The sequence below is a fragment of the Ochotona curzoniae genome, unplaced genomic scaffold, assembly GCF_017591425.1.
Source record: "Ochotona curzoniae isolate NIBS_2020 unplaced genomic scaffold, NIBS_Ocur_1.0 scaffold_4683, whole genome shotgun sequence".
NCBI lineage: Eukaryota > Metazoa > Chordata > Mammalia > Lagomorpha > Ochotonidae > Ochotona > Ochotona curzoniae.
Window position 1 is genome coordinate 21,186,767 of NW_024467121.1, and position 21,958 is coordinate 21,208,724.

The 21,958-nt window shown below is 41.5% G+C and overlaps 2 protein-coding genes across 3 annotated transcripts in view; both read left to right on the plus strand.

Annotated features, from left to right (window-relative positions):
* The window catches only part of AHCTF1 (AT-hook containing transcription factor 1), a 45,316-nt gene extending 36,658 nt beyond the window's left edge, over nucleotides 1–8,658 (plus strand). For both annotated transcript variants that reach the window (XM_040968212.1, XM_040968213.1), the window contains 5 exons: nucleotides 578–768; nucleotides 2,170–3,934; nucleotides 4,658–4,791; nucleotides 5,811–5,893; nucleotides 7,010–8,658. In XM_040968212.1, the coding sequence (XP_040824146.1) occupies nucleotides 578–768; nucleotides 2,170–3,934; nucleotides 4,658–4,791; nucleotides 5,811–5,893; nucleotides 7,010–7,202 (2,366 nt within the window). In that variant the 3' untranslated portion in view covers nucleotides 7,203–8,658. The remainder of the gene's footprint in view (nucleotides 1–577; nucleotides 769–2,169; nucleotides 3,935–4,657; nucleotides 4,792–5,810; nucleotides 5,894–7,009) is intronic.
* The window catches only part of LOC121148218 (kinesin-like protein KIF28P), a 53,711-nt gene continuing 40,115 nt past the window's right edge, over nucleotides 8,363–21,958 (plus strand). The window contains exons 1-3 of the mRNA XM_040968310.1: nucleotides 8,363–8,446; nucleotides 10,681–10,875; nucleotides 20,589–20,792. Coding sequence (XP_040824244.1) covers nucleotides 8,363–8,446; nucleotides 10,681–10,875; nucleotides 20,589–20,792 — 483 coding nt within the window. The remainder of the gene's footprint in view (nucleotides 8,447–10,680; nucleotides 10,876–20,588; nucleotides 20,793–21,958) is intronic.

Consider the following 21,958-nt stretch of genomic DNA (forward strand, 5'->3'; position numbering starts at 1 on the left):
CAGAACTTAGAGAGGAAAGGAGAAATTTTTCTCACTGCTAAGTCTAGAAATGATGGTGCTTTTTGTACCGCATTTAGATGCTTTCTGCAAAAGTGACCTATCCATCCTTTTTCATAGTCTGATCAAAGCTCACATTGCATGTCCCTCATATAATTCTATAATGGCTTAAGAGTGGCTGGTTTTCTAGTAGTCACCTGATGGATATACTGTGAGTTTAACAAGAAATAAATGAATGAGCCTCTTCAAAGCAAACATCAGCATATAAAAAATTTCACAGTTGGGCAGAAATCGTGTTCTAATGGGGAAAAATTACTGGCATCATTTTAAAATGTTAAGTTCATTTTCTGTGTTTTATCTTTGTGGATAGTAAATACGTGTTGTTTAATCTGAATAATAGAATACTTCACTTGATCTTAGCCAAAAGACCGTGAAGACTGAAGCAAAACACTGAATACTGAAGAAAAGAGATTAATATATAAATACTCTAAAACTTTCCATTTTAAGATGTTAACATGCTTTCTTGCAGTATAATAGTGCATTAAGATACCATGGAGCCTAATTCTGATTTTCCTTTCAGCTTTGGCTGATGGCCTTGGTGATTCCAGAACCTCTGAAAGCCTTGGTATTTCTGAACATGGACATGACCAGGAAATTGCATTGAACTTAAAAGATCATGAGATAGAAGTCAATGTGCTAAAAGAAGGTGTTAACTTACCAGAAGAGAAGCCTCCGGTGTCTGACAGTCCTCCTGATACTCAAGGAATTCATGTAAAAAATTTTAATTTTTGCTTTGCCTTTTGGTTTGACTTAGATAAGTTTCAAAACATGAAACAATCTAGACCTAATAATATAGTAATATTTCCAAAAGTTTGGGAATGATAAAAAGTTAGTCATCTATTTTGAAATTTTTTTGTAGGAAAATACTTTTATTTCATTCTTCCACATTGTGGGGTTTTTGAAGGTAACTTCTATTACCAGACTACTGTATAAAAACCTCTTAAAAGTCTACTTCAAAAAACAAGTATATAAAATTTTTTAAATAGAAAAAAGTACTTTAAGAAATTGGTTTTCAAGAAAACCAAAGGCTGTATTAAAGCAGCCATGCTTTTATTTATTTTGGCTTTGTATTGAACTAAAAGTTTCAATGTCAGATCTGTCTGCAGTAGCTAAGCTATCCAGAGTATAAAAACGGGATTTTTCTCAATGTATACTTGTCAGAAAGTGATATTTATGTGGGTGATGCTGACCTTCTATATAGTTTAGAAAAGACTTCACGAATTTTAAAATGGAAAACTCAATTATTTCTAGAAATCTAAGTATATAGAAATTGTGAAGGTTGTTAACTCATAAAAGTTATCACATTATCCATATTCATTCTTGTGAATTTTCTCACTGTAAAGTCCCAGTTCTTTGGTTGGGTACTCGACAAACATGAGCATGCATAAGGGGAAATCCTCGTTTCTGGGTTTTGTTTTGTTTTTCCCAATCTGTCATTTCATTGAATGTTTGGGGAGTGGGAAAATGTCTGTCTAGATGGGTGGCAATGTTCTACCTTCTGGGTCAGGAGATCTCTGTTACTGTCTGCCTCCTCCTTTTTCTCCCCTTCCCTTACCAAAAGGTAAATGCAAGGAGCATTCCTTCCTCCACCAAACCCTTGCAGGAGAGGTACTGAACTTGAAAGCCTTGGGAATTTCATGGTTTATGCAGCCCCAGCAAAGGGAAGAGCATTGAGTCTAGCCCAAGGGAGCTTATGTAGGTGAATTGTTCTTCAACCTTACGGGGATCATACTGTTTAGAAAAGTGTGACATGTTAGGTAATTTGGGGATTTTCATTAAAACATTTGGGGGTGTTTGTCTTTTCTTTCCTTTTCTTTTTTATGGGTGAGAAAATAAGTACTTTAATTCTCACACCTTTTAGCATCCAAGGTTTTGTTTAAAAAGTCTAGCTAGAAATGTGAAATTTCTGCTTTATTCCAGTTATAATCTCAAAATCTGTTTCTAATTATTCTGAGTTTGAGAAAGTAAACTCATAAGTGTTTGCCATATCAAAGGTAGTTTTTTTTTTTTTTTAATGTGCACACCCAGAGTAGGATACTCCTTAAAAAACTGCGTGTGTTAGATTCAAATATAGAATAAAATTCTTCAACCAGTCTCTTTAATTCATTTTAGGTAATTGAACATGAAAAGCTTGAAGCTCAGGATTCAGAAGCAGTTAAAAATCTTTCATTCAATGAGTTGTATCCCTCAGGAACTCTTAAGCTTCAATATAATTTTGATAGCATTGAGCAACAATTTTGTGACTTAGCTGATAATAAAGACACTGCTGAATGTGACATTGCCGAAGTAGACGGAGAGCTTTTTGTGGCTCAGAGCAACTTCACTTTGATACTGGAAGGTGAAGAAGGAGAGACTGAAATGGGCGACTCTGCAGCAGCTAACATGTTACCTAAAGTAGCTAGCGCTGTGACCGACAGAAAACTTGCATGCAGTGCCGAAAATGGTGATCATGGACGTGCTGTGAACTTATCAGCTATCATAACAAGTGATCAAGAGTCCCAAAAGGAAGAGACATTGCCATATGTGCCTGAACCAATTAAAGTAGCAATCGCAGAAAACTTACTAGATGTGATTAAAGACACAAGAAGTAAAGAAATGACTTCAGACACAATAGAACGGTCAGTGGATGAGAACATACCTTTAATAAGCCAAAAGATAATGTCTTCCACCAAGTTAAGAAAATCTGCGGTTAAGACCATTCAGGAAACAATTACGACAACCATCAAGGTCAGCGAGACCGACGACACGATTTCCTCTAGAACCCGAGCAAGAGGACAGCATTTACAAAACCCGAGTGTCAGCTCAGCACAAAAGGAAGAGTCTTCTAAGCTGCTGGGACTCTCTGTTAAAAAAAGAACAAGGAAAACACGGATCCCTTCTGAGGCATCAGAGAGTTCCTTTTCTGATACCAAGGAAATAACTGAAAATCAAAACCAAAATATACCTCAAAGTCCTGTTGCCTCTAGGAGAGGAAAGAGAACAAAGGAACTGAATAAAGACACCTTGATGGACCAGGAATTGCAAGTTACACCAGCCAGGGAATTAAGGAGGTTAAAGTCATCTCAGCTGCTGGAACCAGCCCCTGAAGAAACTGCTAAGGAAGTTAAGCTTTCCTCTTCATCTGTTACAAAAAAGACTCCTAAAAGGAGAAAAACTTCTGCAGAAAATCAGGAAAGTGTTGAAACTGTAAATAACATGAAAGCGAGTAAAGCAGCAACTCCTAGCAGAAGTATCAGAAAATCCAAACGTGCCAATTCAGAAGCTTTGGAAGATACAGAGTTGAAGCAAAATGCACTATCCTATGACCCGGATCATAGGAGAAGGGGCAAAGAGAGAGATGCTAGTACACTGGATGTGACAGAAAGCTTGAAACTTGATTCATCCAAGCTGACTCTTCAGGCAGGATGTGATATACCTGACACACCTAGGAAACGTGGTAGGCCAAGAAAAGTCAATCTATCCGAAGACGTAGCATCTAAGGCTGCTAAGGAAGAAAGCCCCACAAAGAGAAAAGTCGTTAGCATCCAAAGGAGATCTACAAGGAACACCCCGGCGAGAAGTGAAAGGACTGATGTTGCAAAACCAGAAGAGCCCATTTCAGTGCCACACGAGGAGCTCACTATTGTGATGAGCTCTGAGAAAAAGCTCGCCAGAAAGACTGAAAACCAAAGCCGAAAGCGTCCATTATGTGCCATATCTGAAGATCAAAAGTCAAATGACCAAGAGGGGTTGCTTGCGACAGCGGCTTTTACTAAATCCTCCCGTATCACAAGGACAAGGTCTAGCAAGGCCACCTTGTTGTCAGACCTTTCTGAACCACACAGTGAATCTTTTCTATTTTCTCCTCCTGCTTCAAAAGTTCCAAGAAAAATGAAAGGTACTTTTAATTTTTATCTATACCACTCTAAGTTGGCTAAGAATATTATTTTGATTTAAAGCATTATTTGTTCTGTACCTGACTTGTAGTTACAAAGCTTGAAATTCAAAAAGTTTGATTCATTGTGTCATTTTAAATTCCTTTATAACATTAAAATTATGAGGCGAAACAGCTTCAGTGGCGGGGGTGGGGGTGGGGTATGCTTTAAAAGTTCCTGAAAGGGAGATAGTAAAAGATTCATTCTGGTGTGATTGACAGGTCCCTTTGCAAAATAATTCTATATAAAGTTGAAAGGGATGGCTAGGTAAACGAAACACTATTACCAGGAATACTCCTCCCCCTCTTTCCAGCTGTCCCTCACACACTGTTGATTAGACTTTTCCCACACTTTGTATGGCAGAGTTTGAAGACACTGAGGGTGAGATTTCAGCTAAATTTACTAAGCTACTAAACAAGGGATACTTCAGAAAAGTCAGTGGAAATGAAGTTAAACAGTAGGCTTATTTGGGTGCAGAAATTTTTAAACCCATAACATTCAACATTTGATTTACCCAAATGATGTTGGGATTTTTCCTGTCATTTTGGTCTCCAAAAACAAGCCAGTTAGGATACCAGTGTTTTCCAGGTTTCAGGATCGTTTGTTCCAAATGTCACCTTAGTTGAAACAAGGATAGCATATCTGTAGAGATAGAAAAAGATAAATGCTTTCTGTTTCAATTTCAGCTAAACAAGTAGAAACTCCTGCACAGCTGAAAGAATTAGTGTCAGATTTGACTTCTCAGTTTGTTATTTCACCTCCTGCTTTGAGGACCAGACAAAAAAATACATCAACTGTGTCCACGGTTGTAGATGAATTGGTAAGGAATATGTGATTTGTGGGTGTTTTTTTTTAATTGGTTTTAATTTTTAAAGTAAATATTAAATATTTTACATAAGTCTCTAAAACATTGTCTTGCCTCTGCGTCTTTGGAAACGTTACCTTGAAGACAGATCTCTAGTATGTCAGTGATACACTACCAGTTCTTGTAGTGCCACAGAATTATTTGAATGGGTTTGTTCAAGATGGGGACCTGCATATCCCCCGAGTGTCATGCACAGAGCACAGTTGGAGATCACATTTCAGAGTGTTGGTTTTGTCACCTAATTGTACATGATCCTAAAATGAAGATAATTCAGGGACTGTGTGTCCCTAATACATAATTCCTAGGCTTGTATGAAAGAGTCCGCCGTAAGTCAGTTCCTATGCAGTGGCGAAGGCTGACACAAAAATATTTTAAGCAACTCCCTTACTTTTCGGGGTTCACAGTTTGAATCTAATACATAGTCTAATTGCAAGACAAAAGCAGTTATTCCAAAAGATGATAGGTGTCATTTACAGAAGAAGGTAGAAGGTAGTGGGTACAGATGTTCCCTGTGAGGCACGGAGTCAAAGCTTATCTCGATGTCAGTGGTGGGAGGTAGGGGATGTTCATGAACTAGCAGATAGCCATGTGCATATATTTGGAATGCTATCTGTGACAGAGATGAGTTCTGGGGAGGAACACAGAGACTGGGAGACTTCCAGTGGCTCTGTTCTTACAAGAGGATGTCACAGTCTGGATTTGAACAGAGATAATGGGAACATAAAAGAAGTGGACAGTGGTAGCACTGAAAAATAAAACTTGACAGGACTGTGGAATGAGTTGGAACTGTGGGAATGAGGAATAAATAGCAGTCCTAGAGGACTGATATTTTACTTTAAATTGTAAGAGGTAAATTTTGCATCTCTTGAGTTTGGATTCATTACTAGGGTTGTATGCCTTGACTCGGTATAGAGCTTTTAAATTTGGATTTCTAATATCTAATTACTTACCTTTGCAAAATCTTTAACTCATAGGAAGATGATGCTAAGGCAGGAGAAACTGTGAGAAAACAAAAAGTGAGAAGAGTCAGGAATGCAGAAACAAGACAAGCAAGCAGGTATGACTTTTCTGAAATTTTTCTGCATTTGCTACTCAAAATTAGATTGGCGAAGTCTTGATTTTGAAAGAGAAATTAGGCTCACTGGGAAAGGACAGTTCTCAGGGGACATTTACAGTACTTATAGTTCGCTTTCACGCCTGAAGTGAGATGGTTTCTCTACCTAGCATGAAAACCTACTCATCCTTTTTTAGAGAAAGGTGACTGGCTGTGATAACTTATACCCAGTTTCTCTATTTTCTGCAGTATGTGCAGTAGGAGAGGGAATGATTAGCCTTCTCATTAGTTAAATAAATTAGTAGCAAAGAATCATGACCTTAGAAATCCTGGTGTTACTTTGCTAGTAGCAGTTAAACTGCATCCACAGGAAAATTACTCCATTTCAGAAATACTTATACATTTTCTCCATGCTGTTCTTAGGCATGGTTGAATTTAATAAAAGACACACATGCGAAAATAAAAGTTCTAACTTGTACTAAGAGACAGACTAGCTGATTCATTTCTCTGATCACCCAAGATAGGGCTGAGTTGGAGCCACAGCTGGGAAGTCAATACAGACCTCGCACATGTGGCAGGAAATATTAAAGCCATCACCCCGTCACTCTGGATCCGTAAGAACAGGAAGGTGGAATCAGGAGCTGAAAGAGGGTACCAAACCCAGGGAGTGAGTGCAGGCATCGTAACCACAAGGCCAGAAACCCATCCCCACCTTAGCATGCCTCAAAATTGATTTAATCACACTGACACCATTTTCATTGGGAAAACTACTTCATATTTGTGAAATTACATAACTGCTGGTGTTTGAGAATTGTTATTTTTGATAGCTTCCAAGGACCTGCTTAGCTCTCATACTGTGATTAGTAGCACTTGACCCATTCCTATCACCTTGCAGTATCTGTTAGTACATTTAGAACATGTAAATTCAACAGTGATTGTTGCTCATTAAATGCTCAGATCACAGAGTGAAAAACTCTGGCCCTGATTAGCTTTTATGACCTAAAACATCATTTCACTCTCTTGTAAAATCAAAGTGCTATGCAAAGTTATCCCTAAAACTTCTTGTTGTAGTGTTAGAAAGCCAAGTATATTTGCTTATTCTTATTTTTCCACCCCTAGAAACACAGATAAAGAAGGTTCTTGGTCACCTCCTCCAGTAGAGATCAAGCTGATTTCTCCACTAGCAAGCCCAGTTGATGGAGGAAAGAGCAAGCAAAGAAAAGCCACAGAGATGACAGGAAAAGCTCTTGGAAAGAACCGAAAGAAACTGTCTTCCTTTCCAAAGCAAGTTCTACGCAGAAAAATGCTCTAATTTTTCTTTCAAGTTTTTAATGTACACCTATTTGTAAAAAGATCACAATTGTGTGGATTATTAAAAATCATCTAATTTGGAAGAAAATAATTTATATAAATTATTGTAAATTTTTGTAAACAGAATTCTTCAGTAGTAAAATAACTCCCTATGGAGTATGATTCTTAATCCAGGCAATTTTTCTATTTTATATTAAGACTTCGTACATTTATATAATATGTAAATATGGCTATTGGAATGTTAAATAAAGCATCTACTACTTCACAGTAGTTTGTGTCTTAGATTTTTGAGAGGGGATTTATTTGTCTTAATGATTTTATATGCTAGTAGGCATTGATCCAATTTCTTTAGTTAATAGATCTTAGAATGAGGATCATACTGGTTATTTTAGAGTTGCTATTTTATAATTTATGCACTTTGATTCTGTAAGATTTCTAATTATAAAGTGTATTTTGTTTTTGGCTGTCACTATGTTGAAATTGTGGGCATGTGACTTTGCCACTTTTTTGTACTTTGACAAATTTTGTGTAATCTACCTCAGATGAATAATTTTCCCAGTAATGCATTGGTTAACCTATAATGTTCGCATTTCTTGTTCAGCAAGCTTAAAGGCTATTTATCTCTAAAAGGTCTCTTTATTCAGAGACTGATAATCCAGGTTAGTTGACCGGTTCACTGCTCACAAGCAACCTCACAAAAGGGTTTGAGAAGAATGTAAGATCAGTCTGTGCACTTGCTGTGTGCCTAATGTTGATAAGAAAATGCAGGACAGATTTTGTACTGTAGCTTGGTACTGAATCACAGGAATCCCTTAATTTTCAGATATCAAAACTAGCAAATTATCACAGGAACCTCAGGCACGATTTTATTGAGAGTTTGAAATATGAGTTGATGTGGAAAAAGAAATAAAAGCACCCTGCATTTTGCAGTGTGACTGTGCACAATTATGTAATTAGACTCGGAGTAGGCTGTTAAATGCATTAATAAGTAAGTAACGTAAAATAATTTATAACAAGTAATTGATAGTGTGTAATGAGTGGACCATTAGTAATTGATCATCCAAAAATGAACTGCTCTTGTTGGCCAAGCTATTAATGCTTTAGTGTGAAGCACAAGTAAGCTGTGTGCTTTTTTACATTATTTTTCTACCAAGCAACAGTATGAATAAAGAGAAAATGAGGAAGATGCCTATGCCAGGTGCCGACAGTGTGAAAGTAGCAGTGCGCGTGCGACCTTTCAGTCAGGTTAGTGGTAAAGGTTACTTTGCCTTGTTGAAAATATAACTGACTTTGATTTTATCAATTTTTTAATGAGAATTAACAAACTTCTATTTAAGCTGCTTGTCATTTATGAAATATTAAACTTATTTAAATGAAATTGTTAAATGAATTTAAGATCTGAACATTATTAAGTAAACACTTTTGCGCAAGTAGCACAATAAAAAATGGCAAGAGAATCATTGTCAAGTGAATTGTTTTTTAACTAAAGCAATTTGGTGAACATAGTGAATATGGTGCCTATTTTCAAGAAATGTGCTTTTTCTCCTATAAAAGGAATGTCATAATCAAACACTTTCAGTCCTAACTGCTTTTTAAAAAATGCTAAGTGTATTTACGTGGCTTGTTGCTGAAGCACTTTTTCAGTGTATGACTGCAGCATTTTAGGATAGCAGGTAAATTATTCTAAGATCTTAGAGCAGCTGTTCGTCTCAGTTTCTCAGTGCACTGGATAGATTAAGGTAATTCTGAACAACCAACCGATACTTGAAACTGAACAAACAAAACCCTTTGATCTCAGTCTTATGTAAGAAGTTTATTAAATGATCTTGGATTAAGGAAATAACTTCTTATAACAGCAAGATTAATACTAAAGCCATACAGCTTTTACAAAAGCCCAGTAAAATTTGGATAAGGACACACAAGCTCTAACAGCCTGAGAAGGCTGAATTAAATTGACAGCAGCTACTCCCAGACACAATCCTGATGGCTGTATGAGGTCTCTTACCCATCAGCATTACTCTGCACATTTCCAGTTGTTTGTTACAGTTATGAACAAGCCCTGTTGGTAGCCAGGCAGCTAAGTAGGTTCACGTACTTAAGGTACAGCTAGGTAACTGAGGGTAGCAGATGATTGGGCTTCGGAAGTGTATAGTTTCTCCAAAAAATATCAAGGAATGTATCACTAGCAAATTAAATGTTTGGCCCTAAATGAAGCTGTGGAAACAAAACCATTTTATAGTCTTAATCCTGAATTTCAAGAGTTTCTAAGTAATGCATTGGTTCGTTACAATGTTGACCTTTGAGATTCAGCCTTAATTCTCACACTGCTGGACATCGGGTTTTTCAAAAAACAGTCAACAAAAGTGGTTTCGTGCAAGATGCTTAGGGAGTTCCTGAAACTTGTACTTTCTGTTTACAAAAATAGGGGATTTACTTCTGTTGATGACCAAAAAGTGATTAGGTTAGAGTAGCAGCAGTGAAGAAAGGACGGAGATAAACACTCAGGAGAACACAGACATCCCACCTGGGCAACTCTTACCTTGCAACATCCAGCTCGGAACTAGTTTTGAAGACATTTTAGGTACAAGGTTAGGGTGACTTGGATTTAATTTTCTGGCAGCCTATCCAGTCTTTGTGACATTAAAGAACCTGGCCTGTTTCCTTATCTGTAAATGGGACACTGAAACTACACAGGATTCCCGTTGTAAACAATGAAGGAAATGGGCTGCATTGACATCAGCATCCCTTCAGGGGCGCTGGTTCAAATCTGGCTGCTCCATGTCTGCTCCAGGTGCCTGCTAATGGCCTGGGAAAAGCAACAGAAGATGGCCCAAGTCCTTGGGTCCTGGCCACTTACTTGAGGCTGGGATAGAGGCAAGCCTTACCGAAATGTTTAGGGGATAAACTAATGACTGTTTATTGCAACAACGGCCAAGAAATTTTTTAAATAATAGTATCTGACATAGGTCCTCAAGTATCAATTTTTTTAATATAAAATGAGTTGATTCTATGTTTTTCACCTTACAGATTTAGAAGCATAGGGATTCCCCCTCCCTAATGCCAATCTCTTAGCCTCCTGTGCCCTAATGTCTTGATATCTGCCAAATGTTTTCTTACTGATACCATACAGTTTACTAACATCCTCACTATCGAACACGTCACATGCTTGAAGTAGTTTGCCAAAGGAGAATTAGGTTATGATGTTCTGAGTATCCTGCCTTCTTTACGACTGAATTTGTTAACCTATAGTCCTTTATCACATCATTTCAGTGTCTCTCAGGAAATTAGTTTTGCTATTTTTTAATCCTGTGTCAAGTTTTGTGACATTGAAGAAATTTGCCAGTGGTCAGTTAATAAACCTTAAGATTAACTGTTAACAAAGGACAGCAAATTCCTGACTTAATTACTAGGTGTAAAGGCTTGCGAAAACAACTTGAATAACAGAAACCAGTGATTAAGTTTTAATTTGTACTTTGTAGAGAGAGAAGAATTTTGGGAGCAAATGTGTGATTTCCATGCATTCCGGAACCACCACCACTGTTCAGGACCCTAAGAACCCGGAGCACGTGAAGACGTTTACTTTTGACCTGGCGTATTGGTCTCACAGTGGATTCCAAAGGGATAAACACGGTGTCCTTATTTCAGCTGATCCTAGTAGTGAGTTTGCAAGCCAGGTAAACTGAGACAGTTTCAAGGGAAGATTTTTTTTTTGGGGGGGGGGTGACATTTTTGTTTCTGAGATGTTCACAGTCTAACATTTTTTTATGTGAGCATAAACAATTTTCCATTAGAGGTTTTAAATTTGTTTTCATAAACAAGTCGTGAAAAAATGAAGTTGTCAACTCAGTTTAGTTGTCTTGTAATAAAAGTTATTTTGCCGCTGTAAGCAAATAAAACTTAGGAGGCATTAAGCATTCGAGAGCCTAAGTTTTATTTATTATTGCTGTGCACTTTTTTGCCTTAAATTTGTTCATAGCCTGGTTTGCGGGTATAGACACAGAGTATTCAAATCTAACATTATAGAAATATACAATCTATTATAGTCTTGCGTAATGCAGTGGGATAAAAGGAGATATGATCAACTCGGGCAGAGGGTACCTCTTAGGGTGATCTAGTGAAGGCTTTGTGGTTTGGTCAGTTTTGATATGCAGCAGCACTAACGAGTCATGGGGGAACAGAATTTCTTGGCAGCTATAAAACTGTAAATCAAAGAAGCTTATTGAGTTCTAACCCAAATAAACAAAAACCCTGCCAGTCTCATTTTGATTGCATTGCCATAATCTAGTGGTATGGTTGATAAGGGGGGCAGCATGTGGCATGATGGTTAGCCTCTGCCCACAATGCCAGCATTCCTTCACCCTGGCTCTTGTGGCCATTTGTAGAGTGAATTGGGTTACAGATCTTTTCTGTCTCCCTCCTCTAACTTGTAACTTTACCTTTTGAATAAAACCAATCTTTAAGCAGTGGAGCAAGGAACAAGAATGACACTAGATATCTAATTCATCAGGATATATGCATAATTCATTAGAATTATGCAAACAATACAATGTTGAGGACATCTTTCAATGCCAGAAACCTAGAATTTTGTGCCTCAAATGATCTTTAGGTAAACCCTTCTTGTTAGGAGGCTGCCTGCATTCATTTCTCAATATGTAATATCTCTTTAAATAAATCCTAATTTCACTCTTGCTCTTTGATCTGTGCCTCTGAACTTAGAATATATCCAGCTGGGAACCCCTCCCCACAAGATAGAGAGATGAATGAAATGAAAAGACTGGACAGGTCTTGAACAAAAGGTGAGGACTGGAGAGCAGCCCAGGGAGGATGGGGCTCTGCCTCCAGGCCTCGAGGGAAGTTCCCAGGAGGCTGGTTCCCCTAAAGAAGCTCCAGGCTCCTGGCTTCGGACTGGCCAAACTGGTCATTGTGGCCACTTGGGGAGTGAACCAGTGAAAGCAAGTTCTCTCGGTTTCCTGCTTTCTATAATTCTGCCTTTCAAATAAATAGATAAATTCTGAGAGAGAAAGTAGAATAGTGCAGTACAAATAGCAAGACAGGGCCTGGCATGGTGACCTAGCGGCTAAAGTCCTCGCCTTGAACTCACCAGGATCCCATATGGGTGCCGGTTCTAATCCCGGCAGCTCCACTTCCCATCCAGCTCCCTGCGTGTGGCCTGGGAAAGCAGCCGGGACGGCCCAAAGCTTTGGGACCCTGCACCCGCGTGGGAGACCTGGAGGAAGTTCCTGGATCCTGGCTTCGGATCGGCATAGCATCGGCCATTGCGCTCACTTGGGGAGTGAATCATCGGATGGAAGATCTTCCTTTCTGTCTCTCCTCCTCTCTGTATATCTGACTTTCCAATAAATAAATAAATCTTTAAAAAAAAACATAGCAAGACAGTAGAACCCAATGATGTGAAACCCAAATAGATTAAATGTGCTAATTAAGAGCCAAGATGGCAGCATTTTGTAGTGCTAGTACCCATCCCATGTGAACTCTGGCTCAAGGCCCTGGAGCGCCACTTCTATCAGCTCCCTGCTGATGGTCTGGAAAAGCAGCAAGGGATCGAAGTGCTTGAGCCATTGGGACCACATGGGAGACTCAGATGTTGCTCTAGGCTCCTGGTTTGGGCCTGGCCCAGTGATTGCAGCCATTTGGATAAACTCTGCCTGTCATAATATGTCCTTTTTTTTTTTTTTTAAGAAGGCAAAGATTGCCAGAAATCAGGAAAAGTCAGATCAAGCTATATCTGTAAGAAACCTAGGTTAAATGTAAAGACAGAAATACTCAGTGCAGGGCCAGTGCTGTGGTACAGCAGATAATGCCACTACCCACAATTGCAGCATCCCGTGTGGGCTCTGGTTCAGATCCCAACTCCTCTACCTCGTCCAATGGCCTGGGAAAAGCAGTGGGAGATGGCTGAAGTGTTTGGCCCCCTCCCATTTATGTGGGAGACTTGAGTGAAGCTCTTGGCTTTATGCTGGCCCAGCACTGCCCTGGGCCACTGTGTTATCTGGGGAGGGAACCAGCAGATGTAAGTCAATCTCCCTCCGTCCCTCTCTTAACTCCTTCAAATAAATAATTTTTAAAAACTATTTTAAATAACAGAATTGTATATTGAAATACTAAAAAAAAAAAAAAAAAAGCTAGACAGGCTACATTTAAGTCTCATAGACACCAGGATAAGCAACATTTCACAACGATGAAGCAAACAGCTCCTTACGAAGGTATCGGTAGCCTAACTGGGGTAGGTGCTTAACCTTCAAGTACCTGAGGGGTAGACGTTAGCGCAGCAGTTAAGACGTCCTTGGGACCCCCACATCAGGTGCCTGGGTTTGAGTCCTGGCTCTGCTTCCAATTCTAGCTTCCTGCTGCCCATGTGCACCCTGGCAAACCGTTCTGCGTCAAGTTCTTGGGTTCTCACCACTTGTACGCTTAGGCCTGGCCTAGCCCCGACTGTTGCAGGCATCTGGCAAGTAAACCTGCAGATGAGAGGTCTGTTTTTCACTCTCCTCTCCCTCCATCTTACTGTCTGCCTTTAAATAACGAACATTAGGGAAAGTCAATAACAAATCTAAGTGCTGATAGGCAATTGCAGCACTTCTCAGTAACTGAAAAATCGGTAACACTTCAGGAAATTATAGCCTCGTTACCTTGACAGTAAATGCACTTCTCCCATCCAGCCCCACAGCATGGCGCCTTCCTGTCAGAGGCGGCTGGAATGCTCATCCCAGATCCATTACATCCCAGTATCATACAAAGTATGCCCACTGACTGCGGTGGGATTCATTTAGAAAGAACTGTTTGAACAACAGATACTAAGTACTGGAGAGGTCAAGGAGGGGATCACAAGGCAAATTAGAAAACGTTTTGAATGGAATGAAAAAGTACCTGCCAATGTCTGTGGAAGTCATCTCAACAGGCTTTGGAAAAGTGACATTAGTGTGGAAACAACGGTCTTACCCACTTTCCTGTAGCCCTTGACCCTTTGTACCCTAATCAATAAGTAAGATCATTAAAAAAAATTTTAAAAATATATACATACATCAATGAATAAATAAATACAATCTTTTTCATATCTAAAAAAATAATAATAAACAGGCCTTAGGAAGTTTTATAGTAGCAAAGTGTATGTTACAGAAGTATGTCAAATCAACATTCCAAACTTCCACTAAGAATTTAGAAAAAGAAAACAAAAGCACTAAGGACCGGCATTGTGGTGCAGTGGGTACAGCCTCCACCCTCAACATCGGTTTGCTGCATGGGCATCAGTTGGGAAAGCAGTGGAGGACGGCCTGAGTGTTGGGACCCCTGCACTCACTTGGGATAAAGCTGCCTTCATGGTAGCTAACCGGGAAATGACTAGAGGGTAGAAATCTGCCTGTCTTTCTAAAAACTGACTTTTAAATAAATAGAAAAAGAAATGTAAAGTTATAAAATAATAAGGAAACATCAATAAACCCAGATGCTGTGTTTTTAAAAAAGATCAAGAAACGGGCTGGTGTGATGATGTAACAGACAAATCCTCTTCCTGCTGGTGCCGGCATCCCAAATGGGCAGTTCATGTCCCGGCTGTTACACTTCCCATCCAGCTCGCTGCCAATGACCTGGGAAGATGGCCCAAATTCTTGAGCCCCTGCACCCATGTGGGAGATCTTAAGGAGCTCCTGGCCCTCGACTTTGAATCAGCCCAGGTCTGGTTACAGCCATTGCAATCATTTGGGTAGTGAACTAGAGGATGGAAGATCTCTGTATAACTCTGCCTTTCCAAATAAAATGAATACATCTGTAAAGATTCGTAAGATTCATGAAGGTCTAATTTGACCAAGGGAATAACAAATGCTACTAAACACCAATATCAAAAGTGAAATAGGGGCGTCATTGTGGAGCCTGCAGACACTAGGAGGACCTTAATAACTCAAAGCCAGTATATCCCAAAACACAGAAGGAACAAACACAAGCTACTGAGGCTCATCCAAAGAATATACAACTCTGGGCCTGGCGCGCTAGCCTAGTAGCTAAAGTCTTTGCCTCATACGCACTAGGTTCCCATATGGGCGCCAGTTCTAATCCTAGCAGCCCAGCTTCCCATCCAGCTCCCTGCTTGTGGCCTGGGAAAGCAGTCGAGGAGGGTCCAAAGGATCGGGTAACTTCTCAGGGAGTGAATCATCAGACGGAAGATCTTCCTCTCTGTCTCTCCTCCTCTCTGTATATCTGACTTTCCAGTAAAAATAAATTGTTTAAAAAATGGTACCTTCCAGAAAAAAAAATAGATGTACATCACCTTTGATGGCAAAGCAATGTGCTGCCTAGGATCAGGGTCAAGGCGGGAAAGCCTGCTGTCACCTTCCAACACAGCCCCTCGCCACCAGGACAAGGAGGCAGCTAACAGACAAGAAGGCATGCGGACTGAAGAGTGAAATGTAAAGCTACTTGTAAGTGGCATGATCATGCCAAATAAGGGGCGATGAAAGACTTGCCACTAATATGGGAGTTTAGAAAGGGCAATATACAAAAATAGAGTATTCTCTGCCCCAATGGAAAGCTAGAAATTAGAATTTTAGAATGCTTACTATATGTACCAGAAAAAAAATATGAAATGCCCAAAGGATACATTTAGCAAATACATGGAAAAACTATAGGCCAAACCCTGGAAACCACTAGTTAAAAGGAAGACATAAAAAAATGAATCCAATGACTGAATGTGTAATTAAGAAGTTGATCAACAGATTCAAATGGTCACAGCACAAATTCCGACAAGTACTTTTTGTGGATACGGTTTTAATAATATGTAGAATTATAAAGGACTTAAAGAGTAGCCAAGTTTATTTTGAAAAAGAATAAGTTGATAACTTGACACCCCTATAAAGCTACATTAATTAAGAAAGTGTAAAATTGGCTTAAAGCTAGACATATAGATCAGCGAAACAGGTTAGAGTGCCCCAAAGTAGAAGTGGTATTGCAGGCGAATCTTCCACCTGTGGTGCCAGACCTTCAACATGGGCACTCAGTATGGGTCCATGTTCTGGTTGCTCCTGTCCTAATGTTCTGGGAAAGCAGCAGAAGATGGCCCAAGTTCTTGAGCCCCAGAACCCACGTTGGAGACCTGGAAGAAGCTCCTGGTTCCCAGCTTTAGAGTAGCCCAGCTTTGACTGTTTCTCCTTCTCTCTGTAATTCTTTCAGGTAAAAATAAGAATTATTTTTGAGATTTTTATTGGTTTTAAAAATATTTACTTTTATTGGAAAGTCAGATTACAGAGAGGAGGAGAGAGAGAGGAAGATGTTCTGTCCACCTATTTACTCCCCAACAGGCCACAATAGCCAGAGCTGTGCCAATCCGAAGCCAGGAGCCTCTTCCAGGTCTCCCACATGGGTACAGGGTCCCAAGGCTTTGGGCTGTCCTCGACTGCCTTCCCAGGCCACAAGCAGAAAACTGGACAGAACTTAGGGCCACTGGGATTAGAACCAGTGCCTACATGGAATCCCGGCACACTTAAGGCAAGGACTTTAACCGCCACTAGGCTACCGTGTCAGAAGTTGATTTTCTTAATAAGAAAAAATTTCATCAGGGTGGCCATATGTCAGTTAAATCACCCCTAGGGCCTCCCATATCCCAGTTCTGCTTGTGACCTGACCTCCTGCTAATACGCCCTCTGGAAGGCAGCAGATGGTGGCCCACATATTTGGGTCCCTGCCATCCACATGGGCGCCCTGGAATTCTGGGCTCCTGGCTTCAGCCTGATCCAGCCATAACTGTTATAGACATTTGCGAAGTGAAATAGCAGATAGAAGATCAACCTTGTTTTCTCTCTCTCTCCTGCTTTTCAAATGACATGATAATTTTAGGGAGTCAGCTCTGTGGCATTGCAAACTAAGTCTTCACCTGCGATGTCAGCATCCCACATGGGTGCCAGACTGGGTCCATTAGCACCCTCTTAATGATCTATGGAGGCAAAGGAGGATGCCTTAAGTCCTTGGCCCTGGCAACCATGTGGGAGACCCAGAAGAAGCTCCTGGCTCCTGTCTTCAGGCCAGCCCAGCTCTGGCCATTGAAGCAGTTTGAGGATGAACCAGCACCTGGAAGAGCTCTATGTCTCTCCTTTCTCTAACTCCTCTTTTCAAATAAAAAAAAGTTTTTATTTGAAATAGTTAAAAAAAATTTAAAAATATGTATTTTTCACCAAAACTATAAATTACCTAAAACCAATGAAAAAATATTTTAATTTTATTAATCATTAAGGAAATGTGGATTAGTACTATATTGAGATAATACAAGAACAAGAAGATAAGGACATCTCAAAAGGAAAGGTTTACTTTTTGACAAAAATAAAATTTTTTCTCTATGCAGTTTTTCATAATCTGCTTTATGTGTGGACAGAGATCTCTCATCACGCTTGTTCACGTCCCAGCTGTCCACAATAGGCAGGGCTGGGCCAGGCCTAACAGGAAGCTGGCAACTCCATCTGGACCTCCCACGTGGGGAGCCTGGACCCAAGTAAGTGAGCTGTCCCCCCGTCTCGGGGCTCCCAGGGTGCAGGAGCGAAGCTGAGATGCCAACCCAGGCACTCCATTAAGAGATGCAGGGGTCTCAAGAAGGTCTAACAGTGGACCAAGCATCCCTCTCCCACTTTCTCAATTTTAAAAAGTGATTAACTTGAAAGGCAGTGTGATAGAGGCAGAAGTAGAGACCAAAAGACAGAGAAAGAGATCTTCCATCTGCTGGTTCACTCTCCACATGGCCAAAGCTCAAATATGAATCTCCTACATGGGTGGCAGGGGCCTAAGCACTTGGGCCACCCTCTGCTGCTTTCCCAGGTGTATTAGCAAGGAGCTGGATCAGAAAAAGAGAAGCCGGCACTTGAACCAGCACCCATTCGATGTGCTGGCGCTGGAGGTGGCAGCTTTACTTGTTGTGCCACAGCACGCCCTACCTTCCTACAACCCAATGGACTTTTTAAAGAGACCTGTACACACCTATGAGAAAGACAAAAAATGAACACTTCCAGTGTATCCTACAACTGGAATGCTCATATAATATTTACAATTACATGAAACAATTTGTAAATATTTGCACAAACACTTGCATGCACCTGTCCAAAGGTGAATGGTTCCAAAGCAGAAGTAACGCAAACACCCATCACTTGCGAATGGGAAAGGCAGCTTGGAGGGGTTAATAAAGGACCCACTTCAGTAGTCAGGAGGAGCTGCAGATGATCCCCCAGCAGGAGTGGATCCCAACAGCATCATACTGCGGGGTGGCAACAGCGGAAGCAACTTGTCTGCTGTTGCTTACAAAAACTGCAGAGTTAGGTATGTACATATATCCCGAAAAGAAAAATTACATAAAATATACAAACTTATCTCCAGCAACACGTAGACCACAAGACGCTTGAGTCTCATTTTGTTGTTGTTATTGGGGAGGAAGAAATGTACCCCCCTTAAACCTCCTAGAAAGAGACGAGGATTGCTACGGCCAGGGCCCAAAAAGCAGCAGGAGCTGCACCATAGTTCCTCACCCCAGCAGTTGCAGGCATAAATACCTGTGTCTCCCTTGAAAAAGAGGCCAACAATGTGGCACAGCAGTTTCAGCTGCCGCCTGTGAAGCCACCGTCCCATATTGGCATACTGAGTTCCAGGCCTGGCTGCTCAACCTCCCATAGGGATCTGGCAGTGTTGCACAGTGGGTTAACCTGTCACCTGCAGTGCTGGCATACCACATGGTTGCCACTTCAAGTCCCAGGATCTTCACTTCCCATCCTGCTGATGTGCTTGGATAAAGCAGTGGAAGATGGTCCAAGTGCTTGGACTCAAGCACGCACATGGAAACCCAGATGGAGTTCCTGGTTTCCTGGCCCAGCCCCAGCCCCAGCCATTGTATTGATATGAAGGGAGTTGGGGCGTGGGGAGTGGGTACAAGAGGATGAAAACCTCTGACTCTGCCTTACAAATTAAAAAATGAAATAAAAATAAATCTTAAAGAGTTATGTAGAGATATAGCAACATAAAAAGACCTCTTACATCTACTGGTTTACTCCCTAGATGACCACGACAGCCAGGGCTAGACCAGGCTGAAGCCAGGAGCTTCTTCTGGGTTTCCCTTGCAGGATCCCAAGGCTTTGGGCCATCTTCCATTGCTTTCCCCAGGCCACAAGCAGGGAGCTGGATGGGACGTGGAAGATCCGGGAAATGAATTGGTATCCATATGGGATTCTAGCACATGCAAGGCAAGGATTTAGCAGCTGAGCCTGTGTACTAAGTCCCCCCATAAATACTTTTTAAAAAGAAGAGGAGGGGCCTGGCGCGGTGGCGCAAGTGGTTAAAGGTCCTCGCCTTGCACGCCCGGGATCCCATGTGGGTGCTGGTTCTAATCCCGGCAGCCCCGCTTCCCTTCCAGCTCCCTGCCTGTGGCCTGGGAGAGCAGCAGAGGACAGCCCAAAGCTTTGGGACCCTGCACCCGCGTGGGAGACCCGGAAGAGGCTCCTGGCTTCGGATCGGCATAGTATCGGCCTATTGCGCTCACTTGGGGAGTGAATCATCGGACGGAAGATGTTCCTCTCTGTCTCTCCTCTCTGTATATCCGCCTTTCCAATGAAAAAATAATAAAAATAAATCTTTAAAAAAAAAAAAAAAGAAGAGGAGTATTTGGTTTAGCAACTGAGACACACATGTTCCAGCTCCAGCTCCAGCTCCTGACCAGACCCCTCCCAGCACAGACCCTAAGGGGCAGGAGTGATGGTTCTAGTCATGGGATCCCTGACCCCCAAAAGAGAGACCTGGCTGAGCTCTGTCTGCTTCTTTGGCCTGACCCAGTCCTAATGACCTAAGGCACTCGGGGTTTCTCCCTCTTAAAAAACAAACAAGTCTAAAAGGTACTTAATTACACATACATGCTTTCCGACTATTAAAGAATAAAATAGTAGAAAAGACATTGACCCACTTGTGCCTTGACAATTTTGCCAACTTGCTTAATTTTGAAGACCGAGACCATACTTTGTTAAAGTTTTACTTAGTCATAAATCGAATTGGGTTATCTGTTTCCCAAATGCGTAGGTTCCTTCTGGGCTTCTGGTTTCCCTCCAATGAGAGCATCTAGTTACACTTCAAGTACGTCCCATGGAGTGAGTTAAGTGGGATGGACTCAAAGACGTTGAGAATGTTGTGCTATTGGTGTCTGTCCCTCCTTCCCCTTTCGAGAGGCACCCCACCTCCTGGCCCTCTCTCGGGAGGTGCTTTTCCCTTCCCTCTCTCTTTCCTGCTCACCTGGTCCCTGCGCAAATAAACTTTTCTATCTGCAACAGAAAAAAAAAAGAAATGAATATTGTGCTAAGTAGGAACAAGGTGTTGCTCGTGCCGCTGGCCTCTGCATAATGTGATGTCATCTCCCTTCCAGAAAGATGTTTTCCGTGACATTGGGAGGGGAATTCTGGACAGCGCTTGGCAAGGCTATAATGCTACTCTCCTGGCCTATGGCCAAACAGGCTCTGGAAAAAGCTACTCTCTGATGGGGTTTGGGGCCAACAAGGGCATTATTCCCAACGTGTGCGAAGAGCTCTTCCAAGGCATTGAGAGCCAGGCAAGGAGTGGAGAACACCAGGTACGGATTATTCTAGCATTCCTCCCTTCCAATCTCTTGCCTGAGGAAGTTATCAGCATCTCTATTTTAGGATGACGTTAGTTTTTTTCCACACCAGATGTTCACATGGTTGGGGTTGGTATCGTAGTGCAGTGCGTTAAGCTACTGTCTATGATATCTGCATCCCATATGAGCACTGGCTTGAATCCTGACTGTTCCACTTCTGATCAAGCTCCCTGCTGGTAATCTGAAATGCCACAGGCAGCCCAAGTCCTTTATACACTTGTCACCCCTGGGAGAGAGACCAAGATGGTGTTCCTGGCTCCTCACTCAGCCACAGCAGGTGCAATCATTTGCGAAGTGAACCAGAGAATCACTGTCTCCCCTTCTTCTGTCACTCTACTTTTCAAATAAATACATTTCTTAAAATTTATATTTTTACAAGCCCAGCACAGTAGCCTAGTGGCTAAAGTCCTCCCCTTGCATGTGGAATCAGCTCCATGTAGGATCCTTCATGAGCTGATCCAAAGCCAGGATCCTGGAGCTTCTTCTGGGTCTCCCATGTGAGTGCAGGGTCCCAAGGCTTTGGGCTATCTGACTGCTTCCCTGGCCACAAGGAGCTGAATGGGAAGTGGAACAGCTGGAATATATCCCATATGGGATCCCCATGCATGCAAGGAGAGGACTTAAACCACTAGACTATAGCACCAGGCCCATAAAATCTTTAATATATAGGACTACAGAATCATGTCACGGCCAATAAGATGTTTGCTCCCTGCTCCATTGCAGCAAATGCCATTCCCACAAAGTTTCTGAAGCTCCCTTGTTTATGCCCTTTCCTGATGGCCAATCTCTCTCTGGCTACTGTGAGCATCTTCATTTTACCCCTGCCCCTCTGATATGCCCTCACAGTGTGCGCCAAGGCTGGAGACATTTTTCCAGCCTGGAAAGTTCCATCCTTCCATTTGGGCAGAAGTTTTAAAAAGATTTATAGGAAAGGGAAAGTGATGGGAAAACAGAAATCATCCAACCACCAGCTCATTCCCCAGATGGCCACAGCAGCTAGATGGAAGTAAGGAGTCAGGAGCCCTACCGAGATCTCCCATGTGGGTGCAGGGGCCCAAGCACACGCATCACTTCCTGCCACCTTCCCAGGTGCATTTAGCAGGGAGCTGAATCAGAAGTGG